This window comes from Hippopotamus amphibius, chromosome 1, assembly GCF_030028045.1.
Source record: "Hippopotamus amphibius kiboko isolate mHipAmp2 chromosome 1, mHipAmp2.hap2, whole genome shotgun sequence".
Lineage (NCBI taxonomy): Eukaryota > Metazoa > Chordata > Mammalia > Artiodactyla > Hippopotamidae > Hippopotamus > Hippopotamus amphibius.
The window spans coordinates 182941293-182961861 of NC_080186.1; the positions used below are offsets into that span (position 1 = coordinate 182941293).

The window sequence follows — 20569 nt, forward strand, 5'->3', positions numbered from 1 at the left end:
GCCGCCCAGAACCTCCCAGCCTCGTAAATCCCGGACTCTCCCCGGCGGGGCGGGCCTACCCGCGTGACGTGGCTGCGCGTCTCCGAGGGGAGGGACTCGGCCGCCCCCAGACTTCCGCGCGCCCCGGCTCGCGCGGCGCCGGTCTTGGGCGTGGGGTGGGGTCTGCGGCCAGCCGCGCACCCGCCGCCTCTCCTTCGCGACCCCCGCGAGAAGTGGCGCTGCGCTCGCAGGGCGAGTGGACGGAGCCGCCGCGGGGCTGCCGCGCCGCCCGCCTCTCTGGCAAGTAGCGGGCGCCCAGGCGGGTGGGCTGGGGGGCCGGGCGGGGGCAGGGGCGCGGCCGACTCGGGGGGCGCGGGGTGGGGGGAGCCGGCCGGCCTTTCAGAGTTGCCTTCCTCTGAAGGGAGGATCCACGCAGTTCTCTGCCTTTCTCGTACGTTTCATTTTGACTGGAAAACCTATCTTCTAAAGAAACCTCAGAACCAGAAGCAAAGAGCCCAGCGGCTCAGCGGGCTTCAAGGTTCTGTGGGACCCTCCGCCAGGCACACTTGAGCCAGTGCTGAAAGTTTTGGGTTTGGTTTGCTGATTTGGGATCTTGTCCAAAAGGTAATTTGGATAAAAATAACGGGCTGGCAGCTGCAAGCTCGTTTTCAGTATTATGTTAGGACCTCTCCAGTTTCTCATGGCAGTAAACTTTGGTTTTAAGAATCTTTAAAAATATGATACATTTTAACATCTTAAATAGTGCGTTGGTTATAAGTGGAGGTAAGCAACTCCATTTTATATCTCATTGAAATGAGAAAGTAGATGAGCAGATATAGAATAATGCCTTACCTCCTCCTGAAGCAAAGTGTTACTCAGATGTCCAGCTGTATGTTGGATCTTTTGCATCTCAGATGTAGAATCATTTGCTCCCTGTGGTATTTTAAAATTTATTAATTTAACAATACCTGCTGATGAATCACTAGGCTTTAAATAATCCCCGCCAGACCAAACATCTCCTTCCAGTTTCCCACCGTTTCTTTGCTCCCCGTTATTTAAAAAAAAAAAAAAAAAAAAGTAAAAAGAAAAAAGAAAGAAAAGAAAGAGAAGAAAAAAAAGCTCTTTGAAAGACTTGCCTCCAAGCCCTTATTTCTGCTTCTCCTGTTTCCTTCTCCACTCTCTCATCTCAGGCTTTTGGTCTCCATCACCTCCTTGTGAAATCCAGTGTCTGTGCAAGTTTTCACCTCCTGTGGCACAGTTGTTCGCTCCCTCCTCCTTGATATTTTTTCTTCATTTGACTTCCAGGTCGCCACCACCTTCTTCTGCTTTCCTTCCACCTCGCTGGTCACTCTTTCTGTGTCTCCAGGCTTTTCCTCCTATTCGCAGCCACCAAATTTTAGACTGCCACAGTGCTTGGTTCTTGGCCATATTCTCTTTTGAGCTATAACTTTCTCCCAAGGCAATTTCTATCCCAAGCTGTATTTCATGACTATAAATAACATCTATAAGCTGTTGACTTCCAAATTTTTCTTTCTAGTTTTACTTCTCTCCTGAGCTCTAGATGCATGTATCTAGCTATTTACTCAACATCTCCACTTGGGAAGGCTGATTGGCATTTAAATTTAGTATGTCCAAACAGAATGACTGATACTCATCCACCCAGTCCTCTTCTGTTTCCCCCTCACTTACCTTGCTCATCACCGGAAGTGTTGCTGCCATTCCGTGAGGCTGTAACTCTAGGGATCGTCATCATCTCCTGTTTTCAGCTCAGACCCCACATCCCAGAACCCAGCAAACTCTGTTGACTCTACCTTGAAAAGATAGCTCAAGTCTGACCACGTATTATGCACGCTCTCTGACACAAATTACAATTCTCTTTTACTTGGAAGAGACTGTGAAGACTCTGGTTTGGTCTTCTAGCTTCTACCCTTGCTCCTCTACAGTGTTTCTCCAAAATAGCAGTGATATTTTAAAATATCTAATCAGAAATTTCACTTCCCTTCAGAACCTCCTGGTGGTTTCTCATCAGAGGCATGAAAACCAAATTTTTATGCTAGCTCAAAACCCTGTGTCATCTCACCCCTGACTGCTTCCCTGGTCTCACCCCCCTCCCCCACCCCAAGTGCCGAAGTGGCTCTGATCTTGCTGCTGTTCTTGCCTGCGGTGGGGCCTCTGCTAGACCATTGCAGGCTATACACCTTCACTTTCCTCACACTCCTGTTCAGATGGTGTCTCAGGGGTTATTGCCTTAGTCCTGGTAACATCTTCTTGTCACTGACCCTCTGGGTTGGTGGCTGTTAGATACTGAACACTTTTCTCTAATATTCCATGAAGATTATGGCACCTTTAAATCATTATTGGTTGCTAGGGCTCTCTAATATTAAAAGTGCGCAAGCGTCTTTCTCTTGAGTCTCATTTTGATAAGATGTACAAGTTTACCCCTACAGTCTGTGTTTTTATAAAATGTTCCTGGTTTGGAGAAGATTTGCCCTTTAAGGCCAGTTCTCATTTTTAAATATAGAAAATGAAAGGAAAATACTCCATTTACTGGAAAGAATAGGCAATAATTTTTTTTTTCAATTCCTTTGCTTCAATGGGAAGTAATAGTCTCTGATTCGGAGCCTTGTTGAGTGGTACCAATAACAGGTAGTTTTAATGGCAAGAAGAAAAATGAAGGTACTTGATTAAATAATATTATACATGTCTTTAAGTTGTGTAGTGACTAAGCCAGTATCAGAATAACAAGATTTCATAGCAAAATTCAGTTCTCTTTTTAAAATATGTGGGAATGGAAATGAAAAACAATATTTTCATCTTCACAAAAAGCTGTTGGGGAATAAAAGGCTGCTTAATTTATGTAATGTTTATTTCTCATTTTAATCCCAAGGAACTAGTTCTGTGATGTTACTAGTAGCCTATATATATTACCTTTCTCTCTTTTAAAAGAACAGAAAAAAAATTTTTTTTCCTGTTTCAGAATTGGGATTTCAGATGCTGGGATAAACATATATGTTAGAAGATTAAATAAAATTTTAAAATAAAGGGATTTGAAATATGGAACAAAGAGTAGGAGAGTTGAAGAAAAGCCATGAGTTTGAAATCACGGTCACATTTCCTGCCCCAAGCTTCTGTATATTGATTAGACAGCACTCATCAACCTGGAGCTTCCTAGCAGCTGAGAAAAGAGACAGACTCCACAGGTGAAAAAGCGGGTGCCCAGGGGAAGATCAACTTGTGTAATTTTGTTTTTCTACCTGGTAGAAGCAATTTTTTAAAAAAGTAATTAAACATTTACTTGCTCAAGGACCTGTTTTAGGTACTGTGGAGGTGAACATTCTGCCCTCTAGTGTGTGTAATTAAGTAGGATATTGGAGGACCGCTGCTGGGTTTACAGTTAGCAAACCCAGACTATTGGAAAGTTTGCATATAGATTAGAAAAAAACAGGAGATCAAACAGAATTACACCTGCAGGTGGACTCAACCTATCCAAAATATGCAGATATGACACATAAGGAATATACTATTTGAGGCATCAAGTTAATGTGGCCTCTATTTAAAAACACAAAATTTAGAGAATAATGTACTTACTAAAACATCTTTTTTTTTCCAGATTGCATTATCATTGCAGAAAAAGGGTATATAAATATAGATACATGTACATTCACACATCTACCATACACAGCTAACCAGTGTTAACTTTTTGGTATACTTCTTTCCAATCTGTTTTCTCTGTAGTTTGTTTTTACAAAGCTGAGATCATACTGTATATGCTATTTTATAGTCTACTTTTTTCACTTATTTTTATGGAAGCATTTTCTCATGTTGTTAAAGTAATTCATAACATTTGTAAATGTTTTAATGATTTGATAGGGTTCAATCATATGAATAATATGACAGTTTATGTTGCCATTCCCTACTTTTTTTTTCTTTCCCTGATTTTATTTACTTATTTATTATTTTTTTGAGGTACACCAAGTTCAATCATCTGTATTTATACACATATCCCCATGTTCCCTCCCTCCCTCGACTCCCCCCCACCCTCCCCATCCCAGTCCTCTAAGGCATCATCCATCCTCGAGTTGAACTGCCTTTGTTATACAGCAGCTTCCCACTGGCTATCTGTTTTACAGTTGGTAGTATGTATATGTCTCTGCTACTTTCTCACTTCGTCTCAGCTTCCCCTTCAGCCATTCCCTACTTTCTGAACATTTTTATTGTTTATCTCCAGTAGAATCTTGGCTAGCCTATGATACTGCATACACGTTCCCTAATAAGAAAATACAGTCATGTAACTCACACTTCAAAATTGCAATAAAATGTTTCCATAGGTCCTGTGACAGGAGAGAGCTGAGCAAGTCTGAGAAACAAAACAAGACACGCATGTAGGGAACTGGTGGAGCAGAGGGAAGAGAAGCCCGAGAAGAGCTTGGAGCTGAAGGAACCAGGTCATGCGGGCCTTCTTGCCGTATGAAGAAATTTTGATTCTAAGAGCAGTAGGAACCCATTGCAGAGTTGTAAATGGGAGCAGTTTGATCAGATGTATGTACTTAAAAAGATTTTTGTGGCTGCTGAGTGGAGGATGGATTAGACTGACCAGAAGTGGCCATAGGAGACCAGTTAGGAAGGAGCAGTGTAGTGGATTGGGGGGGAGCTGTTGATCTAGAGTGAAAATGCAGTGGGGAGGGAAGTGGAACATTTTGAGATGTGTTTTGCAAGTTGACTTGCTGACAGCTTGGAAGTGAAAGTGTAGGCATGGAAGGGGAGAGTGTCCGTGATGCCTGAGGGTTCTGGCTGTTGCAACTGGGCAGATGATGGTGCCATTTTCCATGGTGGAGAAGTCTGGGAAGAGGAGGTGGAAGCTACCTCCCAGGCCTGCAGGGAAGACGAGTTAATAGTGCTGTGCAACACATAAGAGATATGAGCAGGATATTATGGGCAGCTGGAGGAGGAGTGCTTAACCTGGTGATAAAACGAAATGCATTCTGCCAAATACGATCCTTGAGCCGTATCTTGAAATGAATGTACCGTATTTATATTCACCCAGTTTTTAAAAATGTAACATAACTGTTCATTAAAAAGTTCAACAAGACATATTTGGATAGGCTGGTACCTATTCTTATTGAGTCAATAATTCATATAATAGGGACGATACAGAGCTATCTGTTCGGCTATTTCACAGCCCGAAAAACTGTTAGGTCTTATGTTTGGAATTGTCTGATTAATCAATTAATTCCTTCAAAAGGTATTGTTGATGCTAACTGTGTTTAAGGCTCTGGAGATACAGTGACAAGCAAGACAGATTTGGTGTTATTCTGATAGTGTTTACAGTCTAATGGGAAAGATGAGAAACTAAACAGATACTCAAACACGTAATTAATTGTAGTGTGACTTAGTGCCATGAAGGGAAGATATAGGGTGTTAGACTACTATAGATCCCTAACCTTTCTAATGTAAGCTTTGGTACCTAAAATGAAAAATACAGGCACTGGTTTAGTTTGACTGTAAGTAAGTATCAATGGGTAATATTTGATCACTGATCCTTTCATTTATACTCAGCCTTTGCCATCCTTATGGATTCTGTGCAAAGCCCAAAAGAAGAAAATAAATAAATGACAGTTGATTCTCAGTAGTGTTATTTCAGTGAAGATCAGGTGGATTCAAATTCTACCCATCCTATTCCTGAACATATCGATCACCTAGTTGGGATTTTAAAATGTGTCCAGTGTGAAGAAGTCTGGAAGAAAAGTCTACATGTTGCTTGTCTGGCCGGTTCAGGTCTGTTCTGCTGTGTCCTGACGATAAGTACTGTGGGCATTACGGCCATGCGGCTCCTGTTGGAACTATTCACCTCTGCCTGTGTAGCATGAAATTTGCCATAGACAATACATAAGTGAATGGGCATGGCTGTCTTCCAATAAAACTTTACTTACAAAAACAGGTGGCAGGCCATGTTTTGCAGCTGACCTGCTGTAGTTCCCTGGCCTGAATTTGGATGTTGTATCAATCATCGTTTCGTGGCAGAGAACAGAATCTACTATAGCTAGTCTGAGCAGAAAGGTATGCATTAGAGGATATTACAAAATGTACAGTATCATTGGATAAGTTGAAGAGCTAGAGTCCAGATTGAGCTTCTAGGAATACTTCAGACTACCACCTACAGAACTGGTCTAGTGGAGCTGGAGCTTTTGCCACAACCGTGAAACCTGCCAGATCAGCAAGCTGCCAGCTCCTGCATCACACCAACTCTGCCAGAGTCTTAACCAGCAAAGTCACTGCCTCATGCTCTGCCTCCCTTCATATTTAACTCAGACTTGTAAGTACATCTGATTGGCAGAACTTGAATTACATCCAGAACCCTAGCTTCAGGGAAGTCTAGGAAATAGAGCTTTTAGTACTTGTGGTACAGGAAGTACAGGAAGGTTCACTAAAAGGAAGCTGAAGTAAGTTTTATGTAAGCAAATCTGCAGGATCTGTTACAGCACACCCCTTTGGCTACTTAACATCCATACCTTCACTTCTTTCCATACCTAAACCTCCAGACAACAGTTGCAAGAAGCATGCTCTCTTAAAATATAACACAGCCATCTCTCATCAAAACCAACGTGCACTCACCTTCTCCCAAGAAGCTGAGACCCAGAGTCCTGTAGGTCATCACATCATCTGCAGTATTCATAGACGTTACCCTGGGATCTAGCACCCTCAGGAGTTAGTTGACCTCTCTCCTCTCCCAGGGAAAGGGAGAGTAGGAAAGATACCTATCCAATGACCAGGAGGAGAACAGCTCAGCTCTAAGAAGCTCCCATCCATACTTTTCATCCTCTTTCTCTCTACTAGCCAGTTCCCTCTGTTTCCCAGCATTCTCAGTTTCTCTTCTCTTCATGAAATCATCCCCCCACCTTATGTTCCTAGCTGTTGGCTCCTCGTTTCCTTCTGAGCGAAGTTTCCCCTCTCCCCACAGCTTCACTTCCTCTAGACTCCTGAACACACTGGTGACTCCCACCATCCTCTGTAGCTGATCCAGTGAACCTCTGGAGGCTCAGTGCCATGGACACTGACCACTGCTTGAGGCTCTATCCTGCCTTGGCTTCCGGATTCTGTGCCTGATTTTCCTGCTACCCAGGTGCCACTCCTCCCTCTCCTTTAGGGGTGCCCCCTCCTCCAGGTGCCCTTCAGGCATTGATTTTGCCTTCAGCTCTCTCCCTTCTCTTTTCTTTCTACCTGTTCTCAGTTACTCACAGATGTGAGCTAGTGTTTTGCTTTTATCTCCCATCAAGATGCTCACCTAAGCCTCGGACCTGCATATGTAGGTACCTAATGGACAGCTCCTCTTCCAGGTCACAGGAACCCTAAGCTCCCTAGGTCCCAAACTGGATCAATTGGTCAGATACACCCAACCCCCACTCTGCTTGTCTCGGCGAATGACTCTCAGCAAATGTAACAAGGCACAGACTTGGGAGGCAAACCTGATTCTTCTTTCTCCATCACCTCTCAACCCCCGGCACCTCCTGTACATCTTCGTCTCCACTATCACTTCCTTAGTTCAGGGCTCTGCTTTCTCACCTAGGTTATTGCAGCTGCCTCACAACTGATTGTTCTCCCCATCCAGGGCCTTACGATCCTCAAGCCTAGTTTCCTTACTCTTGTCTAAAACAAGTCAGATCGTGTCCCACCTCTGCTTTGGCTCTCTGTCTGCCAGCAGAATCAAGTTCAAAGTCCTGAACCAAATGTACTAGGTCCCTTACTCGCTCTAATCCTGTTTATCTCTCCATCCATATCTCTCACCACCATCCTCTCCCCTCCCATCTCCGCGTGTTCGGACTTGAGCCATCGAAACACCTAGTGCAAAATGATCCTAACACACTGTGCTCTCTGGTGCTTCAGTGTTTTTTTGTAAATGCTGCTCCCCGCCATGGTGTCCGTCCTGAGTGCTCTGGTGGCACCTGTTATCTGAATGGAGCGCCAGTGCAATGAGTCCTAATCGGCTGCTTATCCAGGCTCCACATCCCTAAAATGCAGCAGGTTTGGTGCAGAGTAAGGTTTCAGCAACACTTACTAATAATGACAAAACCTATTTATTGAGTTAAGCAAAGAAATTATTAGTTTTGTACGTATTTGCCACAAGATGGTGCTATTTAGATAGGAAAGACAACTAAAAGTTTCTCCAGGGCTGAAGGATCCAAGTACTGGATGCCTAAATGTTAAATGTGTTAAATTTCAGAGCCAGTGATTTAAACGCACAAGCTTTTTCTGTGGTAAACACATGGACAGGTTGAAAATTGTTTATGCGTATGTATTTTATTATCAGATTATTACTGATCGTTATTTTACTTACTGCTTTTTGGGAGCCTCTCTTCCCAAGTGGTCAAAATGTCTTTAAAATGCAAACAGTAACTCTTAATTCTAGGGCAACAAACTTTTAAGGAGGGTTGTATTTGGGTTTTCCAGATATACAGGACCAATAGGTTTTAGAGAGAGAGAGAAGGGAGGGAGGGTGGGAGGTTCATTTTAAGGAATTGGCTCATGTGAATGGCAGGGCTGGGAGGTCCCAAATCTGCAGGGCTAGAAACTCAGACAGGAGGAGTTGACTTTGCAGTCTTGAGTCCAAAGGCTGGAAACTCAGGTGGAATTTCTATGTTGCCGTCCCAAGGCAGAATTCCTTCTTCTTTGAGGAACCTCAGTATTGCTCTGGCCTTCACTTATTGAGTAAGTTCCACCCACACTATGAAGTGTAATCTTCTTTACTCAAAGTCTACTGCTTTATTTATTTATTGCTAAAGATAGAGATATAGTTGATTTACAGTATTACATTAGTTTCAGGTATACAGCATAGTGATTCAGTATTTTTGCAGTTAAAGTCTACTGCTTTAAATCTCATCTAAATACCTTCAAAGTGACATCTGGACTGGTGTTTGGCCAAACAACTAGGCACCATAGCCTAGCCCAGCTGACACATACAGTTGACTCTCACAAAGGTCTGGGTGAGAGGAAAGTAAACTTTATCTGAAAGAGAAATTCACACTAATGTTTCAGTTTTTAGTTTGGGCGGGGGGAGAGGGCTGATGGGTGAAACCACCCGAGGAGCCTCCTGGGAAATTTCTGCAGGAAGAGAGGCTGTCCTGGGAGAGGACCCGCTGGCTGCTGCCCTGCCTCTTCTCCAGCCACGGAAGTCATCTGCTGGGAGCAAGAGCACACACAGGGGCTCACCAGCATTGGGCCGGGCTGAGAAAGAATAATACCTTTGTGGACACGGTAATCCTGCCTCAATAGGCTCCATCCTGTATCATATATGTTTCAAAGTGAGTTTGAGGTTTGGGGCAGTCCTAAGGAAGGGGTTTTGCTTCCTCTTTTACTGGAGATAATGAGAACTGTCAAAGGGAACTTCTGCAGGTGTCCTCTGCCACATCCACTCACCCCCTCTGTGTGCACATAGCTTAGTTCTGCCTTTTCTTATTGCTGCTGAAGTAAAACTGTAGTTTTCTTTAGCTTCTTTGTTTTGTATTTAATAACAGTATTAACTGCTAACCTTCATGGAGCACTCTGCTAAGTCATTTGATCTTTGTAAAAACCTTAAAGGTAGGGATTATAATTTTCATCATTTTACACACAATGAAATCAAAGCACAGAGATGTATGTACAGTAACTTGTACAGAGTCTCTCAGTTTTTTTTTAATAGTAGGGCTGGGATTTACACTCAGGCAGTCTGATTCCAGAGCATGTAGTCTTAATGAGAATGGGATTTATTTGTTTTTTGCATGCTGTGATTCTTCCTTATATTTTTTCTTATTTCCTGTAATATTTTTGCATACTTGCCAATTATGTTTGTATGCCATGCTATTCTTTTCATCTTACTCCTATTGAATGTGGGGGATTCCGTTGGCACCTTCTTCTGCCTAGCTGTAAAGTGAATACATTATGGACTCTCTTTCCTTCTTATCCTGGACTTGTTGATCTTCCCTTCAGAACTGCAGTTTAAGGGCTCCATTCTGATGGGTTGTATCTTTCCACATTTCTGTTACCCTAAGGGGATGTGATTAGCTCAGTTGGGTGGTGGTCAGTAGCAATTGGCAGTTTTGGTTTTGAATCTTTTCTAGGGCAAGGGCTGGAGGTGGGGATGTCATTCTGTCAAGTTAAAAGCAAAACAAAACCAAAAAAGGTTCAGTCTTACGGAGAGCAATTTGACCAAATCTATCACTGTGACAGATGCATTTGTCCTTTGATATAGAAATCCCATTTGGGCCAGTTATTCTACAGATGACCTTGTGCATAAATGAAATGACCTTTGTACAAAGTGTTGTTCATTGCAGCATTGTTCATAATTGTAGTAGACTGGAAACAAATCACACATTCCAGAACGGGACAATTATGCTGGGAGGTGATGTCAAAAATAAGAGTGAGGAGGTTCTCTGTGCTAATATGTCAGGCTCTGAGGTTATATTATTAAAGGGAAAGCCATCTTGTTTGTTTCTTTCTTTCTTCTCTCTCTCTCTCTCTCTCTCTCTCTCTCTATCTACTGCTGTTTAAGCCATCTACTATCTATCTATCTGTCTATCTGCTGCTGTTTGGCAGTGTATATGTATATATACGCTGATACTTTTTTTTTAAAAAAAGGAAAGAAAAAAAATATATTCATAAGGAAATATTGGAAGAATATAGGAGAAACTAATTAAAATGGTCACCAGTAGGAGGCCTGTGTGTAACAGGATGGATGGGGAAGACAAGGATGGAAGTGGGACTTTTCAATATAAATATTTTCAAAGTTTACCTTTCTTAAAAAGTACATAAAGCAGATGGTCTACAGGTACATGAAAAGATGCTCAACATTTCTAACTGTCAGGTAGGTGCAAATCAAAACCGCAATGATATATCACCTCACACCTGTCAGAATGGCTGTCATCAAAAAGAACACAGATAACAAATGTTGGTGAGGATGTGGAGAAAAGGAAACTCTCATTCCACTGTTGGTGGGAATGTAAGTTGGTGTAGCTACTGTGGAAAACAGTATGGAGGCTTCTCAAAAAACTAAAAGTAGAACTACTATATGATCCAGCAGTTCCACTCCTGAGTATATATACAAAAAAAACAAAAAGATACATGCACCTCCAATGTTCATAGCAGGATTATTTATAATTGCCAAGATATGGAAGCCACCTAGGTGTTCATCAACAGATGGATGGAAAAAGAAGACGTGATAGATACACACACACGCACACATATATGCACAATAGAATACTACTCAGCCATAAAAAATGAATTTTTGCTGTTTGCAGCAACATGGATGTATGGGCATTATGGTTAAGTAAAATAAGTCAGAGGAAGGCAAATACTGTATGATATCACTTATATGTGTAATCTGAAAAATAAAAGTAGTGAATATAACAAAAGAAACAGACTCACAGATATAGAGAACAAACTGGTGGCTACCAGTGCAGGGGGTGGGTGGGAGGAGAGGAGCAGTATAGGAATGAGGAAGTGGGAGGTAAAAACTCTCAGGTGTAAGACAGGCTACAAGGATGTATTGTACAACATGGGGAATAGGGCCAACACTTTGTAATAACTATTAAAGGAGTGTAACCTTTAAAATTGTAGGAAAAAATTAAATTAAAAAACAAAATATATGTAGCTTTTTTAGTGATTTTTTTAAGAATTTGTTTTGACTTGGCTACGGTCAGAGAACATATTATAAATGGTTACAATTACTTGAACTGTTTTGAAACATTTTTATGACTGAGCATGTGATCCATTTTTGTAAATGTTTTCTGTGTGCTTAAAAAGATTGTGAATTCTTATTATAAAAAATCTATCCTTTTTTAAAAAAGTACATAAAAAATGCATACACACACATTTTTATTCCTGTGATCAGTGATCCTGTGCGCCTCTCTCCAGTAGCCACCTTCACTCTCCTCCCACTTAGCTGAGGCGAAGGAGCTGAAATCTAAATGTTTTAACCCTGGTGCTGACTGTCCCTGATGGGGCAGGAGGACGCTGAAGTTTCGGAGGATTCTCTCTGCTAGCCTCCTCCCCTCCCCTTCCCTCCCCCCTCCCCACCCCCCATTTCTTTCTGCATTCCTTGCCTTCTGTTCTCTTTATTGATGGAGTTACTTAGCTTGGGGTGAGCACAGTCAGGTTCTCCCCCTTCCTTTCAGCCTCGAGAACCCTTGTGATGAATCCTGACCACTTCCCCATCTCTGACTCACGTGGTGGTGGGAAAGGCAAATCTCCAGCACAAAGCTTCCCATATCTTTTCCCCTTGGCTAGCTCCTTACTCTCGTTTCCAAATTAGAAGGTTATGGTGAAGTTTTCAGACATTGTCACTTTCTTCTCGCTGGTCTGCTTTGGGTGGGGGTGGGCAGGAGAGCTTGGAAGTTGGAGCAGCACATCATAGATTTCTGAAGTATTTTGCTCTTCTTTGCTGACCAGTGTTTCAGAAAAATGAGACATAAAATTGTAATTCTTACTCATAATGTAATTCTTTTGTTTATTTTTATTTATTTCAAAAGATTTTATGATCTGACTCAACACACCATTTTACCTTAGAAGTTTAACACACCTTTTATGAAAATCTATCATATTACTTCACATGTACTTATCAGCAGTAGCTAGTGAATAAGATAATGAAGTTAAGTTGGTTTATCAAACCTATCTCAATAGATAAATGAAGATCATTTTAATTGACACTTTAAATAGATTTCTCTGAATAGTTTTAACATTTTTTTAATGCAGGGGAAGCTTCTCTCTGCAATTTTGCATAGTAAAACTTTTTCCATGATACAGTAACAAAGTCAGCAGTTAATCCTAACCAATGAAGAGAGTCTGAATTCATTTAGGTTTATTATTTGGGATGTCAGTAGCATTAGAGGATTGTCACGCCTTAGGCTACAACTTGGTGGCTGGCACAGTACCCTGCAGATCAGAACCAGAAGTACAGACAGAATAAATGACAGGCAGTAGCCAGCAATTCCTTCACTACTCAAAGGCAGTAGCAAACCCTTACATACATTAGAAAAAAGTTCTCTGTTTTTCCTTATTTTTCCTTCCCATGACAGGTTTTCACCATTTTTGCTGATGGTTTCTTCTAAACCTGAAATATTTTGGCATATGTAGCTGAGTAAAATTGTGACTTCTTGAACTCTGGTCTTCGCCTGAGCAATAAATAAACGTGCTCTGGAATATAGCTTCTGGGCCCATAGTTTGAAAACATGAAATTTACATTTATTCTATATTTTCTGTCTTTTGATAAAGGAATTCCCCTTGAAACTGCCTATTTGGGGGTTATATTAACAACGCTGCCAACATTATCTGAAGATTTATTTAAATTAGATTCACGTGCAGTACCTTTCTTTCACAGCTGATCTAATTCTTCCACTCTGAATTTAGGATTTTTAAAATAAAAGAATGAGTATAGACTATAATGATTATTTGTAAATTTCACTGGCAAAAATCACAAGGTTTTGTTTCCAGATTTCACTTCCAAACCAAGATGTTAATGTCTCCCTAGGTGAGTAGATATGTTTTCTTAAGTATTCCCAAGATTAGCTGGAAAAGATATTCCTTACTTTTTGCAACCCTTATTATAGATCCACCAGCCACGCTACAACATGGCCTGACCCTAGACAAACAAAAAAGCTCTGAACCAGTGAATCCTGGGCAACATGTCATTAGACATTTCAGATCTTCCCTTTACTCTCAGTCATTAGAGCTGCCTGCTAGCCATATTTAGGATATTTGTATTCTGTTTTGGATTTGTGTTTGATACAAAACTAAATTTTGTATTTAATATTGGTATATTCTGTTTCTTTAGGCTTTCCTGTTTCTAGTTTACACACTGATTTTGTTATGCTGAAGTTGGATTTAAACTCCATATGGATAGAGTTGATGTGGTACCTTATCACTAAAATACCAAAGTAATTTATTTTAATATGGAGGTTTATATTGTGATTATAATACCATTTAAAATTTCCAAATGTCTCCTGTTATATTAAACTGAACCCTCTGTTTAACTTACCCTTGACTATATGTGGTAGCCCTCGTGAAGCTCAAAAAGACCGGTGATTTTTTTTCTTTTTTTTTTTTTTAAGCTCTTTATTGGAGTATAATTGCTTTACACTGTTGTGCCAGTTTCTGCTGTACAACACAGTAAATCAGCTGTATTTATACATATATCCCCATATCCCCTCCCTCCCACGACTCCTTCCTGCCTTCCCTATCTCACCCCTCTAAATCATCACCCATCATTGAATTGATCTCCCTGTGTTATGCAGCAGCTTCCCACTAGCTATCTATTTTACATTTGGTGGTACATATATGTCAATGCTACTCTCTCGCTTTGTCCCAGCTTCCCCTTCGCACCACCACCCCCATGTCCTCAAGTCTGTTCTCTGCATCTGCATGTTTATTCTTGCCCTGCCACTAGGTTCATCAGTACCATTTTTTTTTAGATTCCATATATATGCGTTAGCATACGGTATTTGTTTTTCTCTTTCTGGCTTACTTCACTCTGTATGACAGACTCTAGGTCCATCCACGTCACTACAAATAACTCAATTTCATTCCTTTTTATGGCTGAGTCATATTCCATTGTATATATGTGCCATGTCTTCTTTTTCCATTCATCTGTTGATGGGCATTTAGGTTGCTTCCATATCCTGACTATTGCAAATAGTGCTGCAATGAACATTGAGGTGCATGTATCTTTTTAAATTATGGTTTTCTCTGGTAGTGGGATTACTGGATCATACGGTAGTTCTATTTTTAGTTTTTTAAGAAACCTCCATACTGTTCTCCATAGTAGCTGTACCAATTTACATTCTCACCAACAGTGCAGGAGGGTTCCCTTTTCTCCACAGCCTCTCCAGTATATATTGTTCCTAGATTTTTTGATGATGGGCAATCTGACTGGTGTGAGGTGATACCTCATTGTGGCTCTGAGTTGCATTTCTCTAATGATTAGTGATGTTGAGCATCTTTTCATATGCTTGTTGGCCATCTGCATGTCTTCTTTAGAAAAATGTCTGTTTAGGTCTTCCACCCATTTTTTGAATGGGGTTGTTTGTTTTTCTGATATTGAGCTGCATGAGCTGCCTATATATTTTTAAGACCAGTGATTTCATTTCCCAGTGATCTGTTTGGCATTTCTCTCTTAGGGAACTCTATATTACAATCTTTTTGAGGTTTTCAGGGTGAATGAAATTTTCCATTTTTAACGTTTTGATTGTTTACGGTATTCTTCTGCTTTGTTATTTCTCCTTTTAGAATGAAATGAGATGCTGAGAAATAAATAAAGCTTTACTCTTCTGACTTGGATCTTTATAATGGGTATCGGAAAGTCTAAAACGGATCCCTGCCTTCTTTCTCTGTCTTGGGGTAAAAGCCATAGTGTGGCAACGAGTCAAGGACATCACAAGTCAGATTCCAAAAAATCTGAAGAGATCTCTCTGCATGACGATGCTGCACATAGCAATACATCAGAGATGCCAACAGAGGGGCAGGAGGGAGCCCAGGGAGTGGAGGAGATGCTGGAAGAGGAAGCAGAAGAAGAGATGTTCCTCAAATTTGTGATACTGCACGCTGAAGAAGACACAGACGAAGCCCTCCGAGTCCAGAATCTGCTGGAAAATGACTTCGGCATCAAACCTGGAATAATCTTTGCTGAGATGCCATGTGGCAGGCAGCATTTACAGAATTTGGATGATGCTGTCAATGGGTCTGCCTGGACAATCTTATTATTGACTGAAAATTTTTTAAGAGATACCTGGTGTAAGTTCCAGTTCTATACGTCCCTCATGAACTCTGTTAACAGGCAGCACAAGTACAACTCTGTCATCCCCTTGCGGCCCCTGAACAACCCCCTGCCCCGAGAAAGGACTCCCTTTGCTCTGCGAACCATTAATGCCCTGGAGGAAGAAAGTCGTGGCTTTCCTACACAAGTGGAAAGAATTTTTCAGGATTCTGTGTATAGGATACAGCAAGCTATATGGAAAGAGACCAGAAATACGGTACAGAGGCAATTTATTGCCTGAGATGGTATACACAATATATGGTGGGCTCTTGTTTTGTAAAACAAATGATTTATCTTCACTTGAGAAAGCAGATTTCTGGGAAAAGTTTAGATGAAAGAGAACCTTACTCTTACAGAAACCTGTGGAGCCCAAGAAAGATAAATTCCTGCAGGACAGTTTATAGAATTGTAGTACTTTTCGATGTTTCCATAAACTTGAAATTGTCAGAGTTTCAAGAACTCTGTTTCCTCTCATAGTTTTCCTAGTTCATGATTACGGCAAAGGATATTTTAAATTAATGTTCCTTGTATTGAACTTGAACAAAAACTTATATGACAGACATTTTAAAAATACAATAACACTTTGATTTTGTTCTCAAAGGACACGCAGAAAAAAAAATGGCCTCAAGAGATCTGACCACCCTCCCTTGTGAGGCACCTCTCGTGAATGTTGCAATACAGCGTTTCTGGTGTTGCCACCCAGAAATAGGGATAGCCAGAGTAGAACATTTAAAATGTTGAGTGCTGATAAATATGAAACCCAAAATATTTCAGTAACTGCGAGAATGGTTGGGCTTTTTCAAAGAATCCAATCAGATGTGTTTTCCTTTTTGCTGGAGTTTGCATATTTGGAGGCAGTTCCCACCACTGATTAGTGGCCTATTTGATGGTGTTGTGGTTAGGAGCTCTGTGACTGGTGTTGACATGACCCCTGGAGCTGGAAGTTATCCATGTTGGCCATTGTCTGTGACCGGGAGCTTCTGAAAGGTGTATGTATCCTTGGCCAGATGTTCTCCTTTAAAATCAATAACTTCTGTGGAAGCTGTTAAAAATTCCTCTCTCACACAGTGCTCTATCAAGGAAATATTTCTCAGCTAGGTGATCACAGTAGCCTGAATCGTGTGTGTGTGTGTGTGTGTGTGTGTGTGTGTGTGTGTGTGTGTGTGTGTGTGTGTTTTGTAGATTACTTTCAGACTTGGGATAGAAGTGAGAGATGCATTTTATGGCCTCATCTTCTAGTATCCTATTCTTGCAGCAAACCAGAGGCCCCAAGCAGACTGGTTCCTGCCTTTCACAGCCCTTCTGCCCCAACTGAGGTTGAGGAAGAACCATCAGGTACAGACCAGGGACAGGGCGGAGTGTGAGTCACCTCATGTTGCAATGAGAAAAGCACCCAGTGGGGGATCAGGAGACCTGATTCTAGTCCAGTCTCTTTCACTGAGGATGAATGTGACTGTGGGCAAGCTACTTACTCTCCTTCATCTGTGAAAGGAAAGGATTGGATTGATGAATCTGTAAAGGCCTTTGTCCTTTCCCAGAATGTGAGCAACTAGGAACCAGAAAAGGGAAGAAGCAAAAAAAAGAAAAAAGAAAATTTAGAACTTTATAATGTGATTTATAATAGATGCAGGAGTCTTTATATATATGCTCACAATGAAAGGATATTGTATCTGTTTAGTGTAATTGATTTCTAATATTTCCGATTATACTTTTATAGTCACAGAAAAATATTACAATACATGCTTCTCAGATTTTTTTTTTCATTTTTAAAATTTTTTCTAGGGACCCTTGGGCAAAAACATTCTGCCCTCTTTTTCTTTCTCTTTTTCCCCACTTCTTCATACCCCCTGCTCACCCTGGGGTCTGCTCTCAGCTTTCTGCAGTCCGCCTCCTCATAGTCATGAATCAACATGTTTCATAATTCTGCAAGTAAGTCAAACCTCCCCCGCTACTAGTACTTATCAAAGATGAGATTCTTCTCATTGCCTGGTGACTTAAAGTTCCCTTCTGTCATAGTCACTTACTACTCATTTTCTTTTTCAGTTCTAATGATAAGCGTTCATTTTTTTTTTGCCATACTGTTTCCTGTATCTGCAGTTTCATATACAGATAAGACATTAGCCACCCACCCTGCCTGCCTGCCAAAGTTGGAGCAATTGATGCTGGATGGTATTTTTTAAATAAATGTTTTTATTCTTTACCTTTGACTAAACTTGATTATTTCCAACTCCAGTGAAGATTGTGAAAAAGTGTTTTGAAAAGAGGCATCAATCTGTACTCCTCCACAGAGCAGCAGGCACAATGTCTCACTCGATTTTGCAGTTAAATACATATTTTTTATGATGAATAAAAATGTTAAGTACTGAATAACTGTCTGTGTTGAAATTAACAGTTGTAATAAGGGATTATCGAAATAGCTAAACTGAGGAGGCAAAGATGTGGCCCTAGTCATGTGAGTGTGTGTGTATGTGTGTACACATGTATAGATTCAGACTTACAGGGAAATTCTGTAAAATTTTGCCACATGCTGGAGAGCATCCATTTTGGGTGTCTGTGGGCCTCATTGCCCACCCAGAAGAACCTGAGCTGTGCCTCGTGTGTCAGGATTCTTTCAGCTATAAGAAACAGAGGAACCTCCGTGGTGGCACAGTGGTTAAGAATCCACCTGCCAGTTCAGGGGACATGGGTTCGATCCCTGGTCCTGGAAGATCCCATGTGCTGTGGAGCAACTAAGCCTGTGAGCCACAACTGCTGAAGCCCGTGCGCCTAGAGCCTGTGCTCCACAACAAGAGAAGCCACCTCATTGAGAAGCCTGCGCACCACGACGAAGAGTAGCCTCTCCTCGCCACAACTAGAGAAAAGCCTGTGCACAGCGACAAAGATCCAATGCAGTCAAAAATAAATAAGTAAATAAAATAATAATAATAATAAAAGAAGCAGAAAAGCCAATGCCATGTAAACTTGCTATCTAACTTAACAAGAGGTCCCCTGAGGTATGGTGCCTCAAAGGTGTCATGAAAAACCCAGTTCTTATATACAGTGGAACATTGTGCCACCTTAAAAAGAAATAACATTCTGATACATGCTTTAACATGGATGAACCTTGAAAACACAATGCTAAGTGCAAAAAGACAGACACAACAGGCCAAATATTGTACGATTCCACTTATATGAGCTACCTAGAGTAGGCAGATTCATAGAGAAAGAAAAATAGAGGTGACCAGGGGCTGGGAGAGGGAAGAATAGGGAGTCATGTTTCATGGGTACAAAGTTTCTGTTAGGGATGATGAAAAACGTTCTGGAATTGGATAGTGGTGGTGGCTGCACAGCATTGTGAATGTGCTTAATGCCACCAAGTTGTACAGTTAAAATGGTAAGTTTTGTGTATATTTATTTTACTGCAATAATTTTTTTTAAACCCACGGTCTTTCCATCTTTTTGCTTTGCCATCCTCATTGTCCCAGCAGGGCTTTCCTTAGAGTTTTACCATGGCTGTGCCACTGTCAGGCACAGATATTGGAGCATCCAGCCTAAGAAGACGGTGGAAGTGGTTCACCCAAGTAAGGAAAAGATGTCTTCACTGCATTGTTGAAAATTGCTTATACATGGTGATAATAAAAAGCCACCTGACTTCTAATTGATTTTATTATTATTTTTAAATTCTCTCCACCTGCATCCAGGTAGACTCTTCCCATCACCTCCCCCCTCCCCCACACTGCTATGGCGTCAGACTGCCTGCTTTTTGGTGTTTTTTTAAATGTTTACTGTGTATCTTTATTCTCATTTCTATGGTATTTGAGTATTTAAATTTTATCTTTACAAATATCTTTTTTTAAATTTTTAAAATGCTGGAATATAGTTGATTTACAATGTTAGTTTCAATTGTATAGCAGAGTGATTCAGTTATACATATATATATATCTCCATTCTTTTTCAGATTCTTTTCCTATGTAGGTTACTACAGAATATCGAGTAGGTTTCCCTGTGCTACACAGCAGGTCCTTGCTGTTCATCTATTTTACATATAGTAGTGTGTATCTCTTAATCCATACTCCTAATTTATCCCACCCCCTTCCTCTCCCTTTTGGTGACCATAAGTTTGTTCTCTACGTCTGTGAGTCTCTTTCTGTTTTGGAAATAAGTTCACTTGTATCTTTTTTTCTTTTTTTTAGATTCCACATATAAGGGATATTATACAATATCTTTCTCTGTCTGGCTGACTTCACTTAGTATGATAATATCTAGGCCCATCCATGTTGCTGCAAATGGCAGTATTTCATTCTTTTTTATGTCTGAGTGACATTCCACTGTATATATATGTACCACATCTTCTTTATCCGTTTATCTGTTGATGGACATTTACGTTGCTTCCATGTCTTGGTTATTGTAAATAGGGCTGCAGTGAACATTGGGGTTTGAATCCCACCTGCGTCCTCTATAAATTGTGACACATAACCTTCCTGGGTTTCAGTGTTCTCATCCAATAATGAAGATAATAATGCCTCCCTGGTAGGGTTATTTTGAGGATTAAATGAAAGAGTGTATGCGAGGTACTCAAATAGTACCTCACACATAAGTACCATACCAGTTCTGTGCTACTAGAACTATTGTTGTGGTCTACACACATTTACTCTGCAGCATGGGATGGGGCAGAGGGAGAATATAATTACCCACAACCTTGTTCTTAGAACCCTTGCAACATGTAAGGAATAGATTTTAAACAAAGAGGAAGCAAGGTGCTGGGCCTTGTTTCCGCGTGCAGTACAGTTCCCAGCAGGCACTGAAGGTGGAGAGGAGCGCCCTGATCTGCAGGAG

The 20569-nt window shown here is 41.0% G+C and overlaps 1 protein-coding gene across 3 annotated transcripts; it reads left to right on the top strand.

The window, feature by feature from the left end:
- The first annotated feature begins 113 nt into the window (after positions 1-113).
- Positions 114-19372, top strand: TICAM2 (TIR domain containing adaptor molecule 2). 3 transcript variants are annotated; one of them, XM_057737112.1, is made up of 3 exons: positions 2771-3179; positions 4308-4424; positions 15229-19372. In XM_057737112.1, the coding sequence occupies exon 3, from the start codon at positions 15288-15290 to the stop codon at positions 15993-15995; it is 708 nt and encodes a 235-aa protein (XP_057593095.1). In that variant the 5' UTR covers positions 2771-3179; positions 4308-4424; positions 15229-15287; the 3' UTR covers positions 15996-19372. The 3 variants fall into 3 exon arrangements, with proteins under 3 accessions (XP_057593087.1, XP_057593095.1, XP_057593076.1); XM_057737104.1 differs by lacking the exons at positions 2771-3179; positions 4308-4424 and adding an exon at positions 114-279; XM_057737093.1 differs by lacking the exon at positions 2771-3179 and having other exon boundaries at positions 4131-4424.
- Positions 19373-20569: the final 1197 nt, after the last annotated feature.

Excerpts from the sequence above, each read along its gene's own strand:
- TICAM2 (XM_057737104.1), top strand. The coding sequence starts at position 15,288 with ATGGGTATCGGAAAGTCTAAAACGGATCCCTGCCTTCTTTCTCTGTCT.